Source organism: Elephas maximus, chromosome 4 (assembly GCF_024166365.1).
Source record: "Elephas maximus indicus isolate mEleMax1 chromosome 4, mEleMax1 primary haplotype, whole genome shotgun sequence".
Lineage (NCBI taxonomy): Eukaryota > Metazoa > Chordata > Mammalia > Proboscidea > Elephantidae > Elephas > Elephas maximus.
The window spans coordinates 182,410,678-182,428,832 of record NC_064822.1 but is presented as its reverse complement, the minus strand read 5'-3'; the positions used below and the strand labels follow the sequence as shown (position 1 = coordinate 182,428,832).

The 18,155-nt window shown below is 39.7% G+C and overlaps 1 protein-coding gene across 2 annotated transcripts in view; it reads left to right on the top strand.

Moving 5' to 3' along the window:
• The window catches only part of DMC1 (DNA meiotic recombinase 1), a 56,788-nt gene extending 39,926 nt beyond the window's left edge, over positions 1–16,862 (top strand). For both annotated transcript variants that reach the window (XM_049884437.1, XM_049884436.1), the window contains 2 exons: positions 8,651–8,767; positions 16,125–16,862. In XM_049884437.1, coding sequence (XP_049740394.1) covers positions 8,651–8,767; positions 16,125–16,194 — 187 coding nt within the window. In that variant the 3' untranslated portion in view covers positions 16,195–16,862. The remainder of the gene's footprint in view (positions 1–8,650; positions 8,768–16,124) is intronic.
• The last annotated feature ends 1,293 nt before the right edge of the window (positions 16,863–18,155 follow it).

Below are 18,155 nucleotides of genomic sequence, written 5' to 3'. Positions count from 1 at the left end.
ATGTCTTCAGATAAAGCACAAAAATTGCCACAACTGAATGAGAAAAGCCAGGACAGTTTTAAACTGAAGGATTTCAAACGCTATTAGAAAAGCTCCCATAAAGAAAATATGTTTTGTTTCTCAGTGTTGAGGAACTTCAAGTTGCAGCTCGCCTGGGGCCTGTCAGAGAAATATCACTATAATTGGTATGAGTCCCCAAGTACGCTGACAATAATTGAGGCTTATATCCCATGTATTATACTTGATGGCACATCGTATTAAAAAGGAACAAAATTATAGAGGCGAGGAGCTGCTGTATGATACAGCAGAGGGTAGCTCCTAGCGAAGGCTTACAGATACAGATTTGAAAACTGGAATGACCCAGCTGATGAAGGCCTAGGATAAAAAAAAGTCCAAGTGTCAGCCTGTGAAGCCCCACACCAGGGCAAATAATAAGATGAGCAACAAATAAGATCAAGACGTTGCCACCTGCTTCATTCGTGTGTTTCTTTTGCTAGAACAAAAGGTCATCTTAGAACATTTGCAGTCATGTAAATGCGCAGTTGGTTTATTCTCTCAGAACATCACCTACTGATTCAACATCATTTGCATAAATTAAGAGGCAGTGTGGTTAGAGGAAAAACACTGTGCCATGGTCACTAGCATGGTGACCTTGCACAAGTCATTTAAACTCTTTAAACTTCATTTTCCTCCCCCACAAAACTAAGAGAACTTACATGTATTGATTGCTTACCATGTGTCAAAAGGCACTCTGGTGGCACAGTGGTTAAAGTGCTCAGCTGCTAACCAAAAAGTCAGCGGTTCAAACCTACCAGCCGCTCCACAGGAGAAAGATGTGGCTGTCTGCTTCCACAAAAGGTTTAAAGAACCAAAAGCCAAACCCACCGCTATCGAGTCGATTCCATCTCATAGTGGCCCTATATAGCCTTGCAAACCCTATGGGCAGTTCTACTTTGTCCTGGAGGGGCACTATGAGTTGGAATCGACTCGATAGCAGTGGTTTTGGCTTTTTTTGTTTTGGTACTGTGTGCCAGGTACGTTCTTGCATCATTTTATGTAATTCTCATGTGACCTTAACATAACTCAAGCTTCTTGGGCCTCTGTGTTCTGTTAGTGAAATATGTTGTTGTATTCCCTTCCCCCCCCCACCCCGCACACACCAAAAAAAAAAAAAAATCACCTTCTAGAATGTTGACAAAAAGTATAGATTTTTCTGCATATTTTGGGAGGAAACAGGAGAGCAAAGTTACTTAGCAAAACTTCTTAAACATACCCTTTCTTTTTTTTTAACGATGTCAGCTCTTTCCCCAAAATTCTTCTCTTGGCAGTACGCCTCTCTCCCAGTCTTCCCTTAGTCTCTAAGCCTCCTCCTCATTCCTGGGCACATTCACTCAGCCTTTCTCTCAGCAGACCCCATCTGTAAATTTTTCCCACCAGCAAGTCAAAAGCACCAGGAGTGCCTATTGTCCGTTAAGCTTGTCCCTTACTATGCCTTTCAAGGTCCATGCCCCAAATAGTATTTGAGGTAGGCATTCTAACTATTATTGCTGACTTATAAAGGAGGAAACCAAGGCTCGGAGTACTTAAACTCTTGCCAATCACACAATTAAAAAATCGGGGAGCTTTCAGCTGCTAACCAAAAGGTCAGCAGTTCAAACCCACCACCCACTCCGTGGGAGAAAGATGTGGCAGTCAGTTTCCATAAAGATTTACAGCCTTGGAAGCCCTATGAGGGCAGTTCTGCTCTGTCCTATAGGGTCGCTATGAGCTGGGATTGACTCAATGGTAATTGGCTTGGTTTTTTTGTTTATCTCTGACTTCAAAACTGATGCTCTTTTAGCCTACTATGTTACCCTCCCCTCACCCCCAGAAAAATATCACTTGCCCTACATGACAGCCTTCATAAATTGTGAAGAATCTTCACCATAGCCCTAACTTTATGACCCCAGCACCCTAATTTGAAGTTTGGAGGCCAGGCTGTCCTGGTCTTACCCTCAACAATATATTATGCTGTATCCTATTCAACCTGAGGGGGAGAAATGGAGCAATCTTTCTCGGCCCCTCCTAATATCTACCATCATCTCTTCTTCCTTCTCTCACCGTACTCCCCCGTCCCCTGGGAATAGGAGAAAAGACAAGGAGAAGAAAATACAAAAGAAGGGGAAATGAGGGAATAGGCTAAAGGAGGGTTGTGGGTGGTTGTCTGCAGCTGTTTTTACTTGGTCAGAAATAGAAGTAAATTAAAGCCCTCCAAAAGAATGTGGAATGCTATTACACCTTCATGTACTTCACCTCAAGACTTGGTTATAGCTGCTGAAATACTCGAGACGTTCAAAGAAACTTTTTTCAGAAAAGTTTCTTGGTCTACATTTCACTGAAAGAATGACTGTTTTAACTGAACTGTTCAGTTAAATAATAATAGTTACCATTTACTGAGGATCTCTTATGTGCCAAGATTGCTGTAATATAGAACTAATATACAGTAAAACCTACAAAAGCTGGAAGAAACTGTGTAGGGCAGAAATCTGCCAAAGAAGGAAAACTAAAATATTTTCCACTAAAACAAGCGATAGTAAAGGGTGAGACCACAGCCTGTCAAGGCGGGAAGGCTTGGGAGACCCAGAAAAGCAAGGTAGTCCCGTCGAGTTCCAGCTCTCACAGGTTTCACTGTATATAAATGACCTAGCACAGTTCCTGGAACATAGTAAACTCCCAGCAAGTTATATTAACTATATCTTGAATCCTCACTTCACAACAACCCTAGGAGAAAAGATCTTTCTATTCCCATTTTACAGATAAAGAAACCAAGCTTCATAAAGGTTAGGTAACTGGAACAAAGTAACATAGGGAATAAGTGGTTGAGTCAGAATTAGGAAAGCAGAGAAGTGATAATGGTGACAGTCACTGCTAATGCCTTACCTGAATTATTTTACTCTCTGAGATTATTTACTAAATATGGAATCCGAACAAAGGGAACTAAATTAGATCAGTTAGGAGAGCATCTGCCACATAGTTAGGGCTCAATAAATCTTAGTTATTGTTATTATTACCACCCATCTATGCCAGAACATAACCCCAAAACAGTTGCAGCTGTATATAAACAGAGAACTGCCAGAAATTCAAGCTGGATTCAGAAGAGGACTTGGAAGGAGGGATATCATCGCCGATGTCAGATGGATCCTAGCTGAAAGCAGGGAATACCAGAAAGATGTTTACCTGTGTTTTATTGACTATGCAAAGGTATTTGACTGTGTGAATCATAACAAATTATGGATAACATTGCAAAGCATAGGAATTCAAGAACACTTAATATGCTCATGAGGAACCTGTACATAGACAAAGAGGCAGGTTTGAATAGAACCAGGGTGTACTGCATGGTTTAAAATCAGGAAAGGTGTGCATCAGAGTTGTATCCTTTCACCATACTTATTCAGTCTGTCTGCTGAGCAAATAATCAGAGAAGCTGGACTATATGAATAAGAACAAGGCATCAGGATTGGAAGAAGACTCATTAACAACCTGCGTTATGCAGATGACACAACCTTACTTGCTGACAGTGAAGAGGGCTTGAAGCACTTCCTGAAGATCAAAAACTACAGCCTTCAGTATGGATTGCAACCCAATGTAAGGAAAACAAAAACTCTCACAACTGGACCGATAAGCAACATCATAATAAACAGAGAAAAGTTTGAAGCTGTCAAGGATTTCATTTTACTTGGATCCACAATCAACACCCATGGAAGCGGCAGTCAAGAAATCGAAAGACTTATTGCATTGGGCAAATCTGCTGCAAAAGACCTCTTTAAAGTGTTGAAAAGCAAAGATATCACTGTGAAGACTAAGGTGTACCTGACCTAAGCCATGGTATTTTCGGTCACCTCATATGCATGCAAAAGCTGGACAGTGAATAAGGAAGACTGACAGAGAATTGATTGCTGCCTTTGAATTATGCTGTTGGAGAAGAATAGCGAATATACCATGGGCTGCCAGAAGAACAAACAAATCTATTTTGGAAGAAGTACAGCCAAAATGCTTCTTAGAAGGGAAGATGGCGAGAGTTCGTCTTACATACTTTGGATATGTTATCAGGAGGGACCAGTCACAGAAGGACATTATGCTTGATAAAATAGAGGGTCAGTGAAAAGGAGGAACACCCTCAAAAAGATGGATTGACACAGTGGCTTCAACAATGGGCTCAAGCATAACAACAATTGTGATGAAGGCGCAGGACCGGGTAGTGTTTCCTTCCATTGTATATGGGGTCACCATGAGTCGGAACCTACTCGATAGCACCTAACAACAACATGCCAGAGAAGGAGGCCCATGAATCTCCTAAACTAACGTGAAAATTTTTGTAGATGTACATATGTGCATTTTCTTGGGGAAGGGGAAGTCTATATCTTATATTAAATTATCAAAGTACTAAAAAAAAAAAAAAGTGACCTTAAAAAAATGTTAAAAGCCATAAATTCTACCCAGAATCCTGACTACCTTGATGGAGCAAGCAGAATTTGGATTAGCTTATTCTCCCAGAGCCAAGGCTGTTATGCTATGTCACAGTCTATTTTGACCAAGTATAACCTCTAGATCTATGCTTAGTCCCTTTATGATGATTTCTAAGCCTAGACTTCCTTCTGCATCAGTTGAGATGATCATGTGTTTTTTTCTGCTTCGTTCTATTGATGTGGCATATTACACTGATTTTTGTATATTCAACCACCGTTGCATTCATGGGATGAATCCCACTTAGTCATGGTGTATAATCCTTTTAATATGCTATGAGGTTTGGTTTCCTTACATTTTGTTGAGGAATTTTGTACCCAGGCTTTCTTAAAGGGCTCACGGACAGGGTTATTTCTTGTCAATTCTTGCCAAGTGAGTGGTAGTCCCCTAGTGAGTATATCTCCCAAGATGAGTGTCAATAATATTTGTGATTACCTTGCAATCGTAATCAGACACAGTAAGAGCTTATCTTTTGATTAACCTAATTTAGAAGAATAATCTTTAGGCATCAATGATGAAGGCAAAGATATTTCCAAGATTATTCTCACTGCAGATTAATAACTAGTATGACATTGAAGGCTTCCAACATACAGTTAATGAACAAGAAGGAGGTTCTAAATCTGTCTTCATTTACATAGTATCCCACGGAAAGACTGGGTATTTTCTTATTTATTAGACTGTATCTATCTTCATTGCGTAGAATAGTGTCTGGCAGACAGTGGGACATTAATAAATATTTTTCAGTGAATAGATGAATGAATGACTAAATGAATCCAGTCTTTGTATTTTATAAAGAAAAATTGCTTAACCCTAAGAATTATTCTAAGAAGTAAATAATATTTTATTTGTGCTTTTAAAAAGTCAAACAAATTCAAACAGAAACTTGTACATTAATGTTCATTGCAACATTGTTCACAATATGGAAACAACCTGAATGTCCATCATGAACGGATAAACAAAATGTGCTATATACATCCAATGAAGTATTACCTAGCCATAAAGAGAAGTGAAGTCTTGATACATGCTACAACATGTATGAACCTTGAAAACTTTCTGAGTAAAATAAGTCAGTCACTTGGTGAAGGGTAAGACAGTATACAATACTAGGGAAGTCAGTACAACTTGACCAGGGCAAAGTCATAGAAGCTTCACAGACAAACTCAAACACCCTGAGAGACTGAGCTATTGGGCTGAGGGCTGGGAACCATAGTCTCAGAGGACGTCTAGCTCAATTGGCATAACATAGTCTATAAAGAAATTGTTCTACATCTGACTGTGGTGAGTAGCATCTGGGGTCATAAAAGCCTGCAAGTGGCCATCTAAGATGCATCTACTGGTCCCATCCCATCTGGAACAAAGGAGAATGAAGAAGACCAAAGGCACAAGGGAAAAGATTTGTCCAAAGGACTAATGGAGCACAACTACCATAACCTCCACCAGATTGAGCCCAGAACTACTAGATGGCGCCAGGTTACCACCACCAACTGCTCTGAAAAGAATCACAATAGAGGGTCCCGGGCAGAGCAGGAGAAAAATGTAGAACAAAATTAAAAAAAAAAAAAAAAAAAAACCAGGCTTACTGGTCTGACAGAGACTGGAGAAACCCCAAGAGTATGGCCCACTAATACCCTTTTAACTCAGTACTGAAGTCACTCCTGAGGTTCACCCTTCAGCCAAAGATTAAACAGGTCTATTTTATAGGGCCAAGGCACTGAAGGCACTGGTGAGAAACAAGGCTCTGGGAATTGACGGAACACCAACTGAGATATTTCAACAAATGGATGCAGCGCTAGAACAGCTCACTTATCTATGCCAAGAAATTTGGAAGACAGCTACCTGGCCAAATGACTGGAAGAGATCCATATTTATGCCTATTCCAAAGAAAGGTAATCCAACCGAATGCAGAAGTTATTGAACAATATCATTAATATCACATGCAAGCAAAATTTTGCTGAAGGTATTTCAGAAGTGGTTGCAGCAGTATACCGACAAGGAACTTCTAAAAATTCAAGCTGGATTTAGAAGAGGACGTGGAACCAGGGATATCACTGCTGATGTCAGATGAATCCTGGCTGAAAGCAGAGAATACCAGAAAGATGTTTACCTGTGTTTTGTTGACTATGCAAAGGCATTTGACTGTGTGGATCATACCAAATTGTGGATAACATTGCAGAGAATGGGAATTCCAGAATGCTTAATTGTGCTCATGAGGAATCTGTACATAGATCAAGAGGCAGCTGTTCAAACAGGACAAGGAGACACTGCATGATTTAAAGTTAGGAAAGGTGTGCGTCAGGGTTGTATCCTTTCACCATGCCTATTCAATCTGTATGCTGAGCAAATAATCTAAGAAACTGGACTAGTATGGGGCATCAGGATTGGAGGAAGACTCATTAACAACCTGAGTTATGCAGATGGCACAACCTTCCTTGCTGAAAGTGAAGAGGACTTGAAGCACTTACTGATGAAGATCAAAGACCACAGCCTTCAGTATGGATTACATTTCGATGTAAAGAAAACAAAAATCCTCACAACTAGACCAATAAGCAACATCATGATAAACAGAGAAAAGATTGAGGTTGTCAAGGATTTCATTTTACTGGGATCCACAATCAATACCCATGGAAGCAGTAGTCAAGAAATCAAAAGACTCATTGCATTGGGCAAATCTGCTGCAAAAGACCTCTCTGAAGTGTTGAAAAGCAAAGATCTCACCTTGAGGACTAAGGTGCGCCTGACCCAAGCCATGGTATTTTCTTTCAATCGCCTCATATGCATGCAAAAGCTAGACAATGAGTAAGAAAGACAGAAGAAGAATTGATGCCTTTGAATTGTGGTGCTGGTGAAAAATATCGAATATACCATGGACTGCCAAAAGAACAAACAAATCTGTCTCGGGAGAAGTACAACCAGAATGCTCCTTAGAAGCGAGGATGGCGAGGCTACATCTGACATACTTTGGACATGTTATCAGGAGGGGCCAGTCCCTGGAGAAAGACATCATGCTTGGTATAATAAAGGGTCAGTGAATAAGAGGAAGACCCCCAATGAGTTGGATTGTCACAGGGGCTGCAACAGTGGGCTCAAGCATAGTGACAGTTGTAAGGATGGCACAGGACCAGGTGGTGTTTCGTTCTATTGTGCATAGGGTCACTATGAGTGGGAACCAACTGGATGGCACCTAATAACAACAACAACATGGAGCCAACAATAACAGAGGTGAGGAATGGGCTTCACAGTTCAATTTATGCATAGGAGACTAACGGGCACACCTGCCCAAAAGCAAAGACGAGAAGGTGGGAAGGGGCAGGAAAACTGGACAAATGGAAACAAGGAGCCTTGGGTGGAGAAGAGAGTGTTGACACATCGCAGGATCGGCAACCAATGTCACAAAATAATTTGTGTATTAACTGTTTAATGAGAAACTAATTTGCTCTGTAAACTTTCACCTAAAGCACAATTTAAAAAAAAAAAAAGAAAGAAAGAAATAGGCAAATATGTAGATACCAGGGCTTGAACTGACTCATTCCCTTCTTAGAATTTGCAGATTCCCTGGTAATTCTTATGTATAACAAATTTTGAGAACCACTCCTCTACTAGTGGTTCTCAGAGTTGATCCCTAACAGGCAGCATTAGCATGGTCTGCGAACTTGAATGCAAATTCCCAGCAGGAGTTCACACCAGAATGAATCAGTTTGAAGCCCTGATAGATAAAGCACCTTTATTAGTGCTTACAGGGTGGGTGGGATGGGAAAAGGGAGAGTGTTTGCTTAGGGGGCACTGAGTTTTCCGATAATGGTTGTCAAATAATTTGGCAACAGTGGTGATAGGTGTACAACATGTTGATCGTACTCAATGTCACTGAATTGTACATGTAAAAAAATGTTGAATTGGCAAATGTTTTTTATATATATTTTGACCACAATAAAACAATTTTAAAAAGTCAAACAAAACATGCAATATTTATCATAGGAATCTCAGAAGGAAGCCTGAACTAGTTGACAATAGGGTATACGGCAGCTCAAAACTCACCCCACTCTGTAGTCTGTGAAGAAGCCTCTGCTTATTTAGAATGCATCCCTACAGAAATGTTGCCTTGTGATTGCAGCCAGATGAAGAAATCTGAAACTGCCTTTTATTAATTCAGCTTTCAGGCAGATCCCAAAAAACCCATCGGGGGACACATTCTGGCTCATGCTTCAACAACAAGAATAAGTTTGCGAAAGGGAAGAGGAGAACTGAGAATTGCCAAGATTTATGACAGGTAAATGTCTTATTCCTCATTGGATTTTGTGCATGTGGTATTATTAAACAGAATTGACTCAAGGGCAATGGGTTTATTTATTTTTTGTTTTTTTGAAAGGCTATAATTACACCACTGGCAGATGCTACATGTTTGTAATTTCCTTCTCAAAAGTCATTCAGTTCATTGGGAAGTCCCTACTGTGTGCTAGGCAGTAGGGATTCAGGGACTCTGTTGACAAATAGCTTGATACCTGACCTTCCAAAGCTTACAGTGCAGCTGGGTAATGAAACAATCAATCCCAGCTAAGGCATGGTAAGTGTCGAAAGCACAGAGCATGGAAACATAGCCGCCTTTCTTTTGGCCAGGTTAACGCCTGTTTGCATCTCAGGTTTCACTTTAAACATCACTTCCTCACGGAACTTTTCCCTGATCCTTACAGTTGAGACTGTACTCTGTATTTTTCACAGTATTTTACTTAATTAAGGATTATCCATTAGCAAATTTTTACAGAGAATCTACCATGTGTCAGCTGTTCTAGCCTCTGAGGATAGGGCAATGAACCAAAAAAAACAAGCCCCTTCGCTCATGGAACTTACATTCTATTGGTAATGATTTCTGTATCATACCTAGTGTGTGACAGACAGTAAATTCCCTGAGGCTAGGGAAAGCACCTGCCAGCTCCCCACTGTGTTCCTAGCATCTGGGACATAGTAGGTACTTATCTAGTGCTGCTATAACAGAAATATCACAAGTAGGTGACTTTAACAAACAGAAACTTATTTTTTCACAGTTTAGGAGGCTAGAAGTCCAAATTCAGGGCACGAGGGGAAGGTTCGCTCTCTGTCCGCGCTGGGGGAAGGTCGTTGTCTCTTCAGCTTCTGTTCCTTAGCTCCTTGGTGATCATCATGTGGCATGGCACCTATCTTCCCCCATCTCTGCTCTTTGCTTCCTTGTTTAATCTCTTTTATATCTCAAAAAAGATTGATTTAAGACACACCCTACACTAATAACGCCTCATTAACATAGCAAAGAAAACCCATTCCCAACTGGGATTATAACCACTAAAAACCAAGCCTACAGCCATGAGTCGATTCTGATTCATAGCCACCCTATAGGGCAGAGTAGAAATGCCCCATAGGGTTTCCAATTCTTTACAGAAGCAGACTGCCACATCTTTCCCCTGTGAAGTGGTTGATGGGTTCAGACCTCCAACCTTTCGGTTAGCAGCCGAATGCTTTAACCACCGCACCACCAGGGCTCTTTATAACTACTTTGGGGTTAGGATTTACAGCACATTTTGGGGGCACACAATTCAATCCATAACAGTAGATGTGCAATATTTGTGACTGACTGATTAACCAACCGTACTACTTCTTTCACTTAGGGTATTAGGTCTACCCCAGGCAGAAAAAAGCAGCCAAAAAATCAGATGGGTTCTTAATCTGGTTTTTGCTATGAATCACAGTGTTTATTATTCATTGTCATTGAATAAATATTAAATAATCAGTTCCCCCATCTGTCTGATTTAGATTCGGATCATTTACTTTTTATCACCTGTACCTCCAGGAGACTATAATACATAAATACTGTGTTTTGCAGAGTTTCAGCAATTTCTAGAAATTTGCTACAGATATTCTTTGTTGAATTAAGTAGTGAGTTGGGTTGTTCCATCTTGTTACTAGAATATTTGACACTTTTTACTCTGACTTGTAATTGTTTACATGAATATCTCCTTCACAACAAGGACTCTGTCTTGTTCACTAATATCCCCAGCACCTAGCATGGTACCTGGCACATAGTAGGTACTCAATAGCTATTTGTTGAATTAATAAATGAATATGACTTCACTTACATGCTCGTTCATTTGTATATTCATCAAGTCCTCTAAACTTACAGGAACAAACAATTCCTCTAGTTCTTACAGCCCCAAGAGATTACTATGGCTTTGCAGATTCAATAAAAGATAATTAAAGTAAATTATCATAGACGTTAGTTACGCCAAATTTCTATAAATTTGAATAAAAACAACAAAACTAGATCAGAGCGTAAAATACCAAAACTTAGTTTATCGTGCAGCATGTATTCATTTCTTTCTGGTCCCTAATGATTTCTCACAAAGAATTCTCCTTAACTTTAGAGAAAACTGTTTGGGAGAGAAGACGATGATGGTAATGATAGCTAACATTTATTGAGTGGCTATTGTGTGCTAGGCCAAACTCCAAGTGCTTTATCCATATTACTTCAATATATATAACAGCAATCCTAAGAGATAGAGGTTATTACGCCTATTTCACAATGAGGAAACCAGTGCCCCAAGCAGTTAGGAAACATTGTCCCTCTACAGTCTATTTTAAGCACAGAAGCCAAAGTGATCATTTGTAAAAGATAAGGAGCATGTCTCTCGTCTGCTTAACACCCTCCAATGGCTTCCCTTCTCAACTCAGTAAATGGCCAAGTCTCTATAGTGGTTTACAGGGCACTATGTGATTGGCCCTATTACCTTCCTCCTGCTCTCCCCCTTTCTCACTGTCCCTCAACCTCAATGGTCTTCTTGATGTTCTATAAGCATGCCAGGCCTGCTCCTACTGTAGGGCCTTTGCACTTACTGTTTCCTCTGGCTAGAACAATCTTCCCCCACACGACTTTCCATTTGGTTATCATCCTCATTACTTTAAGTCTGATCAAATGGTACCTTCTCAGGAAGTGTGTCCTGATCTCTCCATTTAAAAGTGCAACTGGTCTTCTCTCAATTCCCTTACTTCCAGTCTCCTTACCCTGCCCTTTTTTTTTTCTTTCCCCATAGATGTCATTTTCTAACGTTGTTTTTGTTAGGTGCTGTCGAGTCAGTTCCAACTCACAGCGACCCTAAACAGAATGAAACACTGCCCGGTCCTGAGCCATCCTAACAATCGTTGTTATGCTTGCACTCATTGTTGCAGCCACTGTGTCAGTCCACTTCGTGGAGGGTCTTCCTCTTTTCCACTGACCTGTACTCTGCCAAGCATGATGTCCTTCTTTAGGGACTGATCCTTTCTGACAACAAGTCCAAAGTATGTAAGACATAGTCTTGCCATCCTTGCTTCTAAGGAGTATTCTGGTTGTACTTCTTCTAAGACAGAATTGTTTGTTCTTTTGGCAGTCCATGGTATATTCACTACTCTTCTACAACACCACAACTCAAAGGCATCAGTTCTTCTTCAGTCTTTCTTATTCATTGTCCAGCTTTCACATACTAACGTATTTCTAACATATCACATAATATATTTATTATGTTCATTGTTTATTGTTTGTCTTTTCCTTCCCCACATATAAGTCCCACAAGGGCTGAGATTCTTGTCTTTTTTTTTTTTTTTTTTCCACTTAGGGATCTCAAGTGCCTGCAACAGGTATATAATAGATGCTCAATAAAAATTTTGTTAACAAATAAAATGAATGAACTTGCCCCAATCACATAACCAGTAAAGATGGAACCAAAATCTATGCTGTCTGACTCTAGAGACTATACTCTTAACCACTACACTATTTCTTAGTTTACTGTTGAAGGTAGTCATAGCTAGTCTATTATAGCTACTTCCATGGCTTCAACTACTACCCTTAAAGAGATATAAGGACTTTCCTTGTTGAAAGAAAACACAGAATTCCCAAGAATTCTTGCAGGAAAAAAGTTCTTAGAAGGAAAATTTCCAGGTGTACAGGAGTGACTATAAAAAGCAGCCCAGCCATTTTCCTTGAACATCACTACAGTTACTGCTTCCATAATCTCTCCTGGCCCTAAATGCACATTTTCCCCTCTTTAAAACTTTTGAGTGAGTGAATGAAAACCCTATTTGTTTGACTTCACTTAGCATATCTGAGATTAGTGGACACTACAAATAAAGAATTCTACTGAATTCAAAGGGATAACAAATTTTAAATAATTATCAAAAAATGAAAAGATATAAAAATGGTCAAGGTTCTGAAGTATTTGTTTCTGATTCTGTTTTTAGGAGAAAGTAAACAAACAAAAAACTGATTCAACTTTGCCAATACCGTGCTCAACTTCGCTCTTTCTCAACTCCTTATTCCTCTATATGAGACTTTTCATTTTCCTTCCTGCCGTTCGTAAATGGCTGTCCAAGTATTTTCCATCAAGACCAAAAGATGACTTTCTAATTCTAGTTAGACCTTCTTATTCATCTCCAGTCTTAGTCTAGCAAAAGCTACTTCATCTATACCCAATTACCATCCTTCGGGGAGACCCTTTTGCTATTTCCCAAGGGAAGTAACTTGACTCATAGTGAGCTCAAAGCATCCTGCCTAATCTCTTCCCCCTCACCCCCGCTGCCAAAAAAAAAAAACACTTTGAGAGGCAATCTAATCGAATGACTAAGAACATGAGCTTTGGAGTCAAATACCTTGGTCTCTAACCCTGGCATCTTCACTTTCCAAAAATGTAATCTTGGGCAAATTGCTTCTCTCTGAACCTCAGTCTCTGTAACATGTGGATAATAATACATACCTGACAGGATTATCATAAAGGTTAAGGAAAGTAATATAAGGGAGAGCCTGGCATCTAGTAATTAATACTTAATAAATGGTAGCTAGATATATTTTGCTATCCAGTCACCATAACCTGGATATAATAACAGCACAAAGTATTTACAGTAGGCTCTTTCTCTTATGCTCAGTGATTTTCAAATTCCTATTAGTCTAACCTTTTACTCAAGTTTTGGATATTAATTGCCAACTGCTTACAGAACTTCTGTACATGAATGTCCCACAGGTACCTCAAACTCAGCATATCTAAACCAAATTTCTTATTCTTTCCAACTTCCCTGTCACAAACAAGCTTTTCTATTTCTTTTTTTATTGTTGTTGTGATTGTTTGTTCATGCTGTTTTCTCTACCTAGGATAGCCCCATTTCTGTTTCCTCAGAAGTCTCTTCAGTTATTATTTCTGAAGCCTTTCCTAATCAACCTAGCCAGGCACAGTAACTCTTTAAAGCTGTCTAACATCCATATTGACTTTATGAAACTTAGCTTTTTTGTACAATCTATACTGTTTTTGGTTTATGCTGTCTAATACATGCTAAAGTATGATTCTCAAAATTTAAAACCTGATTCATATGCCATTGTGGATTGAATTGTGTCACCCCAAAAAAATGGATGTCACCTTGGCTAGGCCATAATTCCCAGTATTGTGTGGCTGTCCACCATTTTGTGATCTGATGTGATCTTCCTATATGTTGTAAATCCTGCCTCTATGATGTTGATGAGGCAGGATTACAGGCGGTTATGTTAATGAGGCAGAACTCAATCTACAAGATTGAGTCAATCTCTTTTGAGATATAAAAGAGAGAAGTAAGCAGAAAGTCAGAGGGACCTCATACCACTAAGAAAGTAGTGCCCAGAACAGAGCACACCCTTCGGACCCTGGGTCCCTGTGCCGAGGAGCTCCTAGACTAAGGGAAGATTGATGACAAGGACTTTCTTCCAGAGCCCACTGAGACAGAAGGCCTTCCCCTGGAGCTGTCACCCTGAATTTGGACTTCTAGCCTCCTAGACTGTGAGAGAATAAATTTTGGTTTAGTAAAACCATCCACTTGTGGTATTTCTGTTATAGCAGTACTAGATAACCTGGTGGTGAAGTGGTTCAGAGCTCAGCTGCTAACCAAAAGGTAAGCAGTTCAAATCTATCAGCCGCTCCTTGGAAACTCTATGGGGCAGTTCTACTTTGTCTTATAGGGTCACTATGAGTCAGAATCGACTCAATGACAATGGGTTATATAACTAAGACACATGCAAATAAATATAAAATGAACATGTGTCAAAGATTTAATTCAACTCATTAATTAGTGAGAAAACCAGGATTCAAAGAAGAGTTTGAAGGACAGATTTATATAGTAAGTCAAAAGAATACCGAAATAAATTTGCTAATAGATGGAAAACTGTTTAATATCCTGTTGATGTTGTTAGGTGTCGTTGAGTCAGTTCCGACTCATAGTAACCCTATGCCCTATGTACACCAGAACAAAACACTGCCAGGTCTTGCACCTTCCGCACAATCATCGTTATGATTGAACCCATTGTTGCAGCCACTGTGTCAATCCATCTCATTGAGGGTCTGCCTCTCTTTCACTGATCCTCTACTTTACCGAGCCTGATGTCCTTCTCCAGGGACTGGTCCCTCCTGATAACATGTCCAAAGTATGTAAGATGAAGTCTTGTCATCCTTGCTTCTAAGGAACATTTTGGCTGTATTTCTTCCGAGACAGATTCCAAGACAGGTTAATAACCTTCTGGGCAATAAATTGTAACATTTGAAGTTATCTTTTCTACTGGAAGAAAATCAGTTGCCTCTCTACACAATGAAATACAGTTGCGCTGCTATAGACTGGAATAATTTGCATTGCCCTCAGACAAGAATCATCTACATTGCTACCAGTTCTCTACAAATAACCTCTAATTCAGAGGTGTAGAGTATACTGAAGGATTAAATTTAAAAGATGATATAACCATGACTCACATACAAATATAAAAGGTCAAAGATTTTATTTAACTCATTGATAAATGAGAGAACCAATAAGATTTTATAACTGACCAAAGGAGAAATCAAAGTACCACGTTTATGTAGTCAAATAAGGAATGTTAAAATTATAGATTTTTAAAAACCTGAGAAAAACAGGTCAGTATCCATTGGACAGTTATCAGTTGCATTCCACCACACACAATTTACATTTCTGGACAAGAATAATATGCATTACTCATAGCTTTCTAAAACAGAGATATAAAATAGTTCAAAGACGATGAGAGGCACAGGGCTCTCACAGAACTGGACAACCTGTTTCCATTGATGGTACTAGTAATCTTTGAGTCCACTTCAAGGACTTCCACAGTTTTCCCCTACATTCGTCTGTTGTTGGTTGCTGTCCAGCAGGCCTCTGACTCACGGCAACCCCACCACAACAGAACAAAACGTTGCCCAGATCTGCGCCATCCATTGTAATCCATAGGGGTTTCTTTGGCTGATTTTCAGAAGTACATTAGCCCAGTCAGTCAGAAAGGCTCACATGCCTATGGACTCAGATCTGCCCGAGGGTCTGCTAGACAATGCCTGGCGCTGCACTGAACGAATATCCAGTTATCCCTTTGTCCTGTTTCCAAGTTCGGGGAGATATTTTTGGCATTTAGAAACATATCTATAGAATTTGTTCAGTTTATGTGTGAAAGGGTTGATGATCCTTGTAGGTAAATTCTGTAGTCCACATTTAGCTGTCCCACTCTGCGAGCTGTCTCTGGAGACTCAGACTGATGGGAGCATGAGGCCCGTGACATGACTACAGTATTTATAGAAATAGAGCTTTTTATAAACCTCTGTTCCCTTGTATTCTGCTAGCCCCGAGATGCCTGAAAACGAAGCCACCTTCGCAATAACTGCTGGAGGAATCGGGGATGCCAAGGAGTAGGTGGAGAATTGATGCAAATTGCTTCTTAGTGCTTATTAGGAGCTGAAGAAATGGAAAAGCAGTCTCAAATTTCAGATCTGGAAATAAGAGTTTGTTTTTTTCACATGTTATTAAAGGAAAGTCAGCAAAAGAGATTTAAATCTTATATTTATCTGAAAGGTTTCTGAGTTCAGATAACTATGCATGGCATGTCAACTCAGGAATATGTATTTTCAGTAGATAGACAGGTAGAGATATATGGATCTACCTTTTGAAAACTAGTTGGGGAAGGGCGATCTGATTCCTTCACTTTAGCCTCTCGAAGTGAGCCACTAAGCAGACAGAAAGTCTAAGCACTCAGAAATGTGCCCTCCAACACTTTTCTGGGCTACGTTACCACTGCACTTCCAAAACAGGGAGAAGTTTCAATTAGGGAGGAATGTTTTTAGGACACACGCACACAAAAGCTCTTTTTATTTACAGTGTCAAACTGTACATTCGCCTTTATAGCAACAGAAAAGAAACATTAAATTAAGCCACAATTTGAATCATTTGACCTTCTGACAAGTTGAAATTACTTTAAAAAATGTATTTCTGCTACATACATATTTGTTGGGAAGATAAAGAGGAAAGTAATTATTATGGAAACTTTATAATTCAGGGTGATAAAGGTAGCAGGATTTTTACATTGTGAGTTTTAGAGAATTCAAGATCTTTTTAAAAATATTTAAGTTAGTTGAAATGTAAAATGTATGAATACTAATTTTAGAAATGTTTAAAAGAATATTGTCTTTCCTGACCATTAAACAAAAATAAAATTTTGTTTTCAAAATGTATGTCTGATGAGAATATTTTAAAATTAAAATACTAATAATATCTACAAAGGCAATCTTTATAGACTTCAAAAAAGTTTAAGCTTTTCTGTTGTGTCACCTCATATAAAAATCCAAGTACCATTGGTTACAACTCACTCACCAGCTGTCTGTTGAATGCTTTGTGCTGAAGAACATACAGGGAAGATACGGTTTCTGCCCTCAAAGAGTGTGTATACTAGTTAGGAGAAAAGACTAATATATATGAAAAAATTATAGAACAATTGATTATATAATTAATTTGTCAGTGGTGTGGTCTTGGATTGACCCTTAAAGAAAAAGTAGGATTCCAAAACTGGGAGAGGAAAGGTTAAGCTGAGAGACAGAAGGTGCAAAATTATAGAAGCAGAGATTTGGAAACAAAGAGGAAACCAACCTGACAAGCAGAAATTGTTCACAGTGCCGGGTACTGGTAAACAAGAGCTTTTTTCTCTTTTTACTTTTTTAAACCACAGAAGCAGCTGCTCTGTATAAGCAGACACAAAGTCATCTAGGAGCGGATTTTCTTTATTCTGCAGTCACTTAAATGGCTTCTTTTAGTATGCAAATATAAAACAGGTAGGCAACCTTTGTCCTCGGGAAGGGAAGATTTTGTTCCTTGGTTAAAACTGTGCATCTCCTTGAGATTCCCTGGTATGCCAACCCCTGGAGAAGGTGTGGACCAATTTACGTGAAGAGCCCAGAGCCTTCTGGTAGAAAAGGAAATAAAACTCCCAGAATTTCAAATTCAGAAACTCTTTCTGGGTTAAGCTGAGTATCCCTGATCAAATGGAATTTGCCACCAAGAGGTGGTCAGTAGGGTTGGTGACCTGGGCTCAACACAAGAGCCTACCGTTCTGTCTGGCTTCAATACGGCAAGTGGCTAAGGGTGGAAACTTCTCTCGATCCAGCCACATTGCCAGGAGCTGCTTGGAAGAATGGGGCTAAAATGTAGCCTGGGGGCCCAACTCTGGGACAGCACTGCACAGAGGGTGCAGTACCTGGACCAGCAAACACATCACCCAGTGTTAGGCAAAGACCCATTGAGCTTTTCTAGAAAAACCAGTCGCTGTCAGGTTGGTTCCGACTCACTGCACCCCGTGTGTATTAGAGCAGAACTGTGCCCCACAG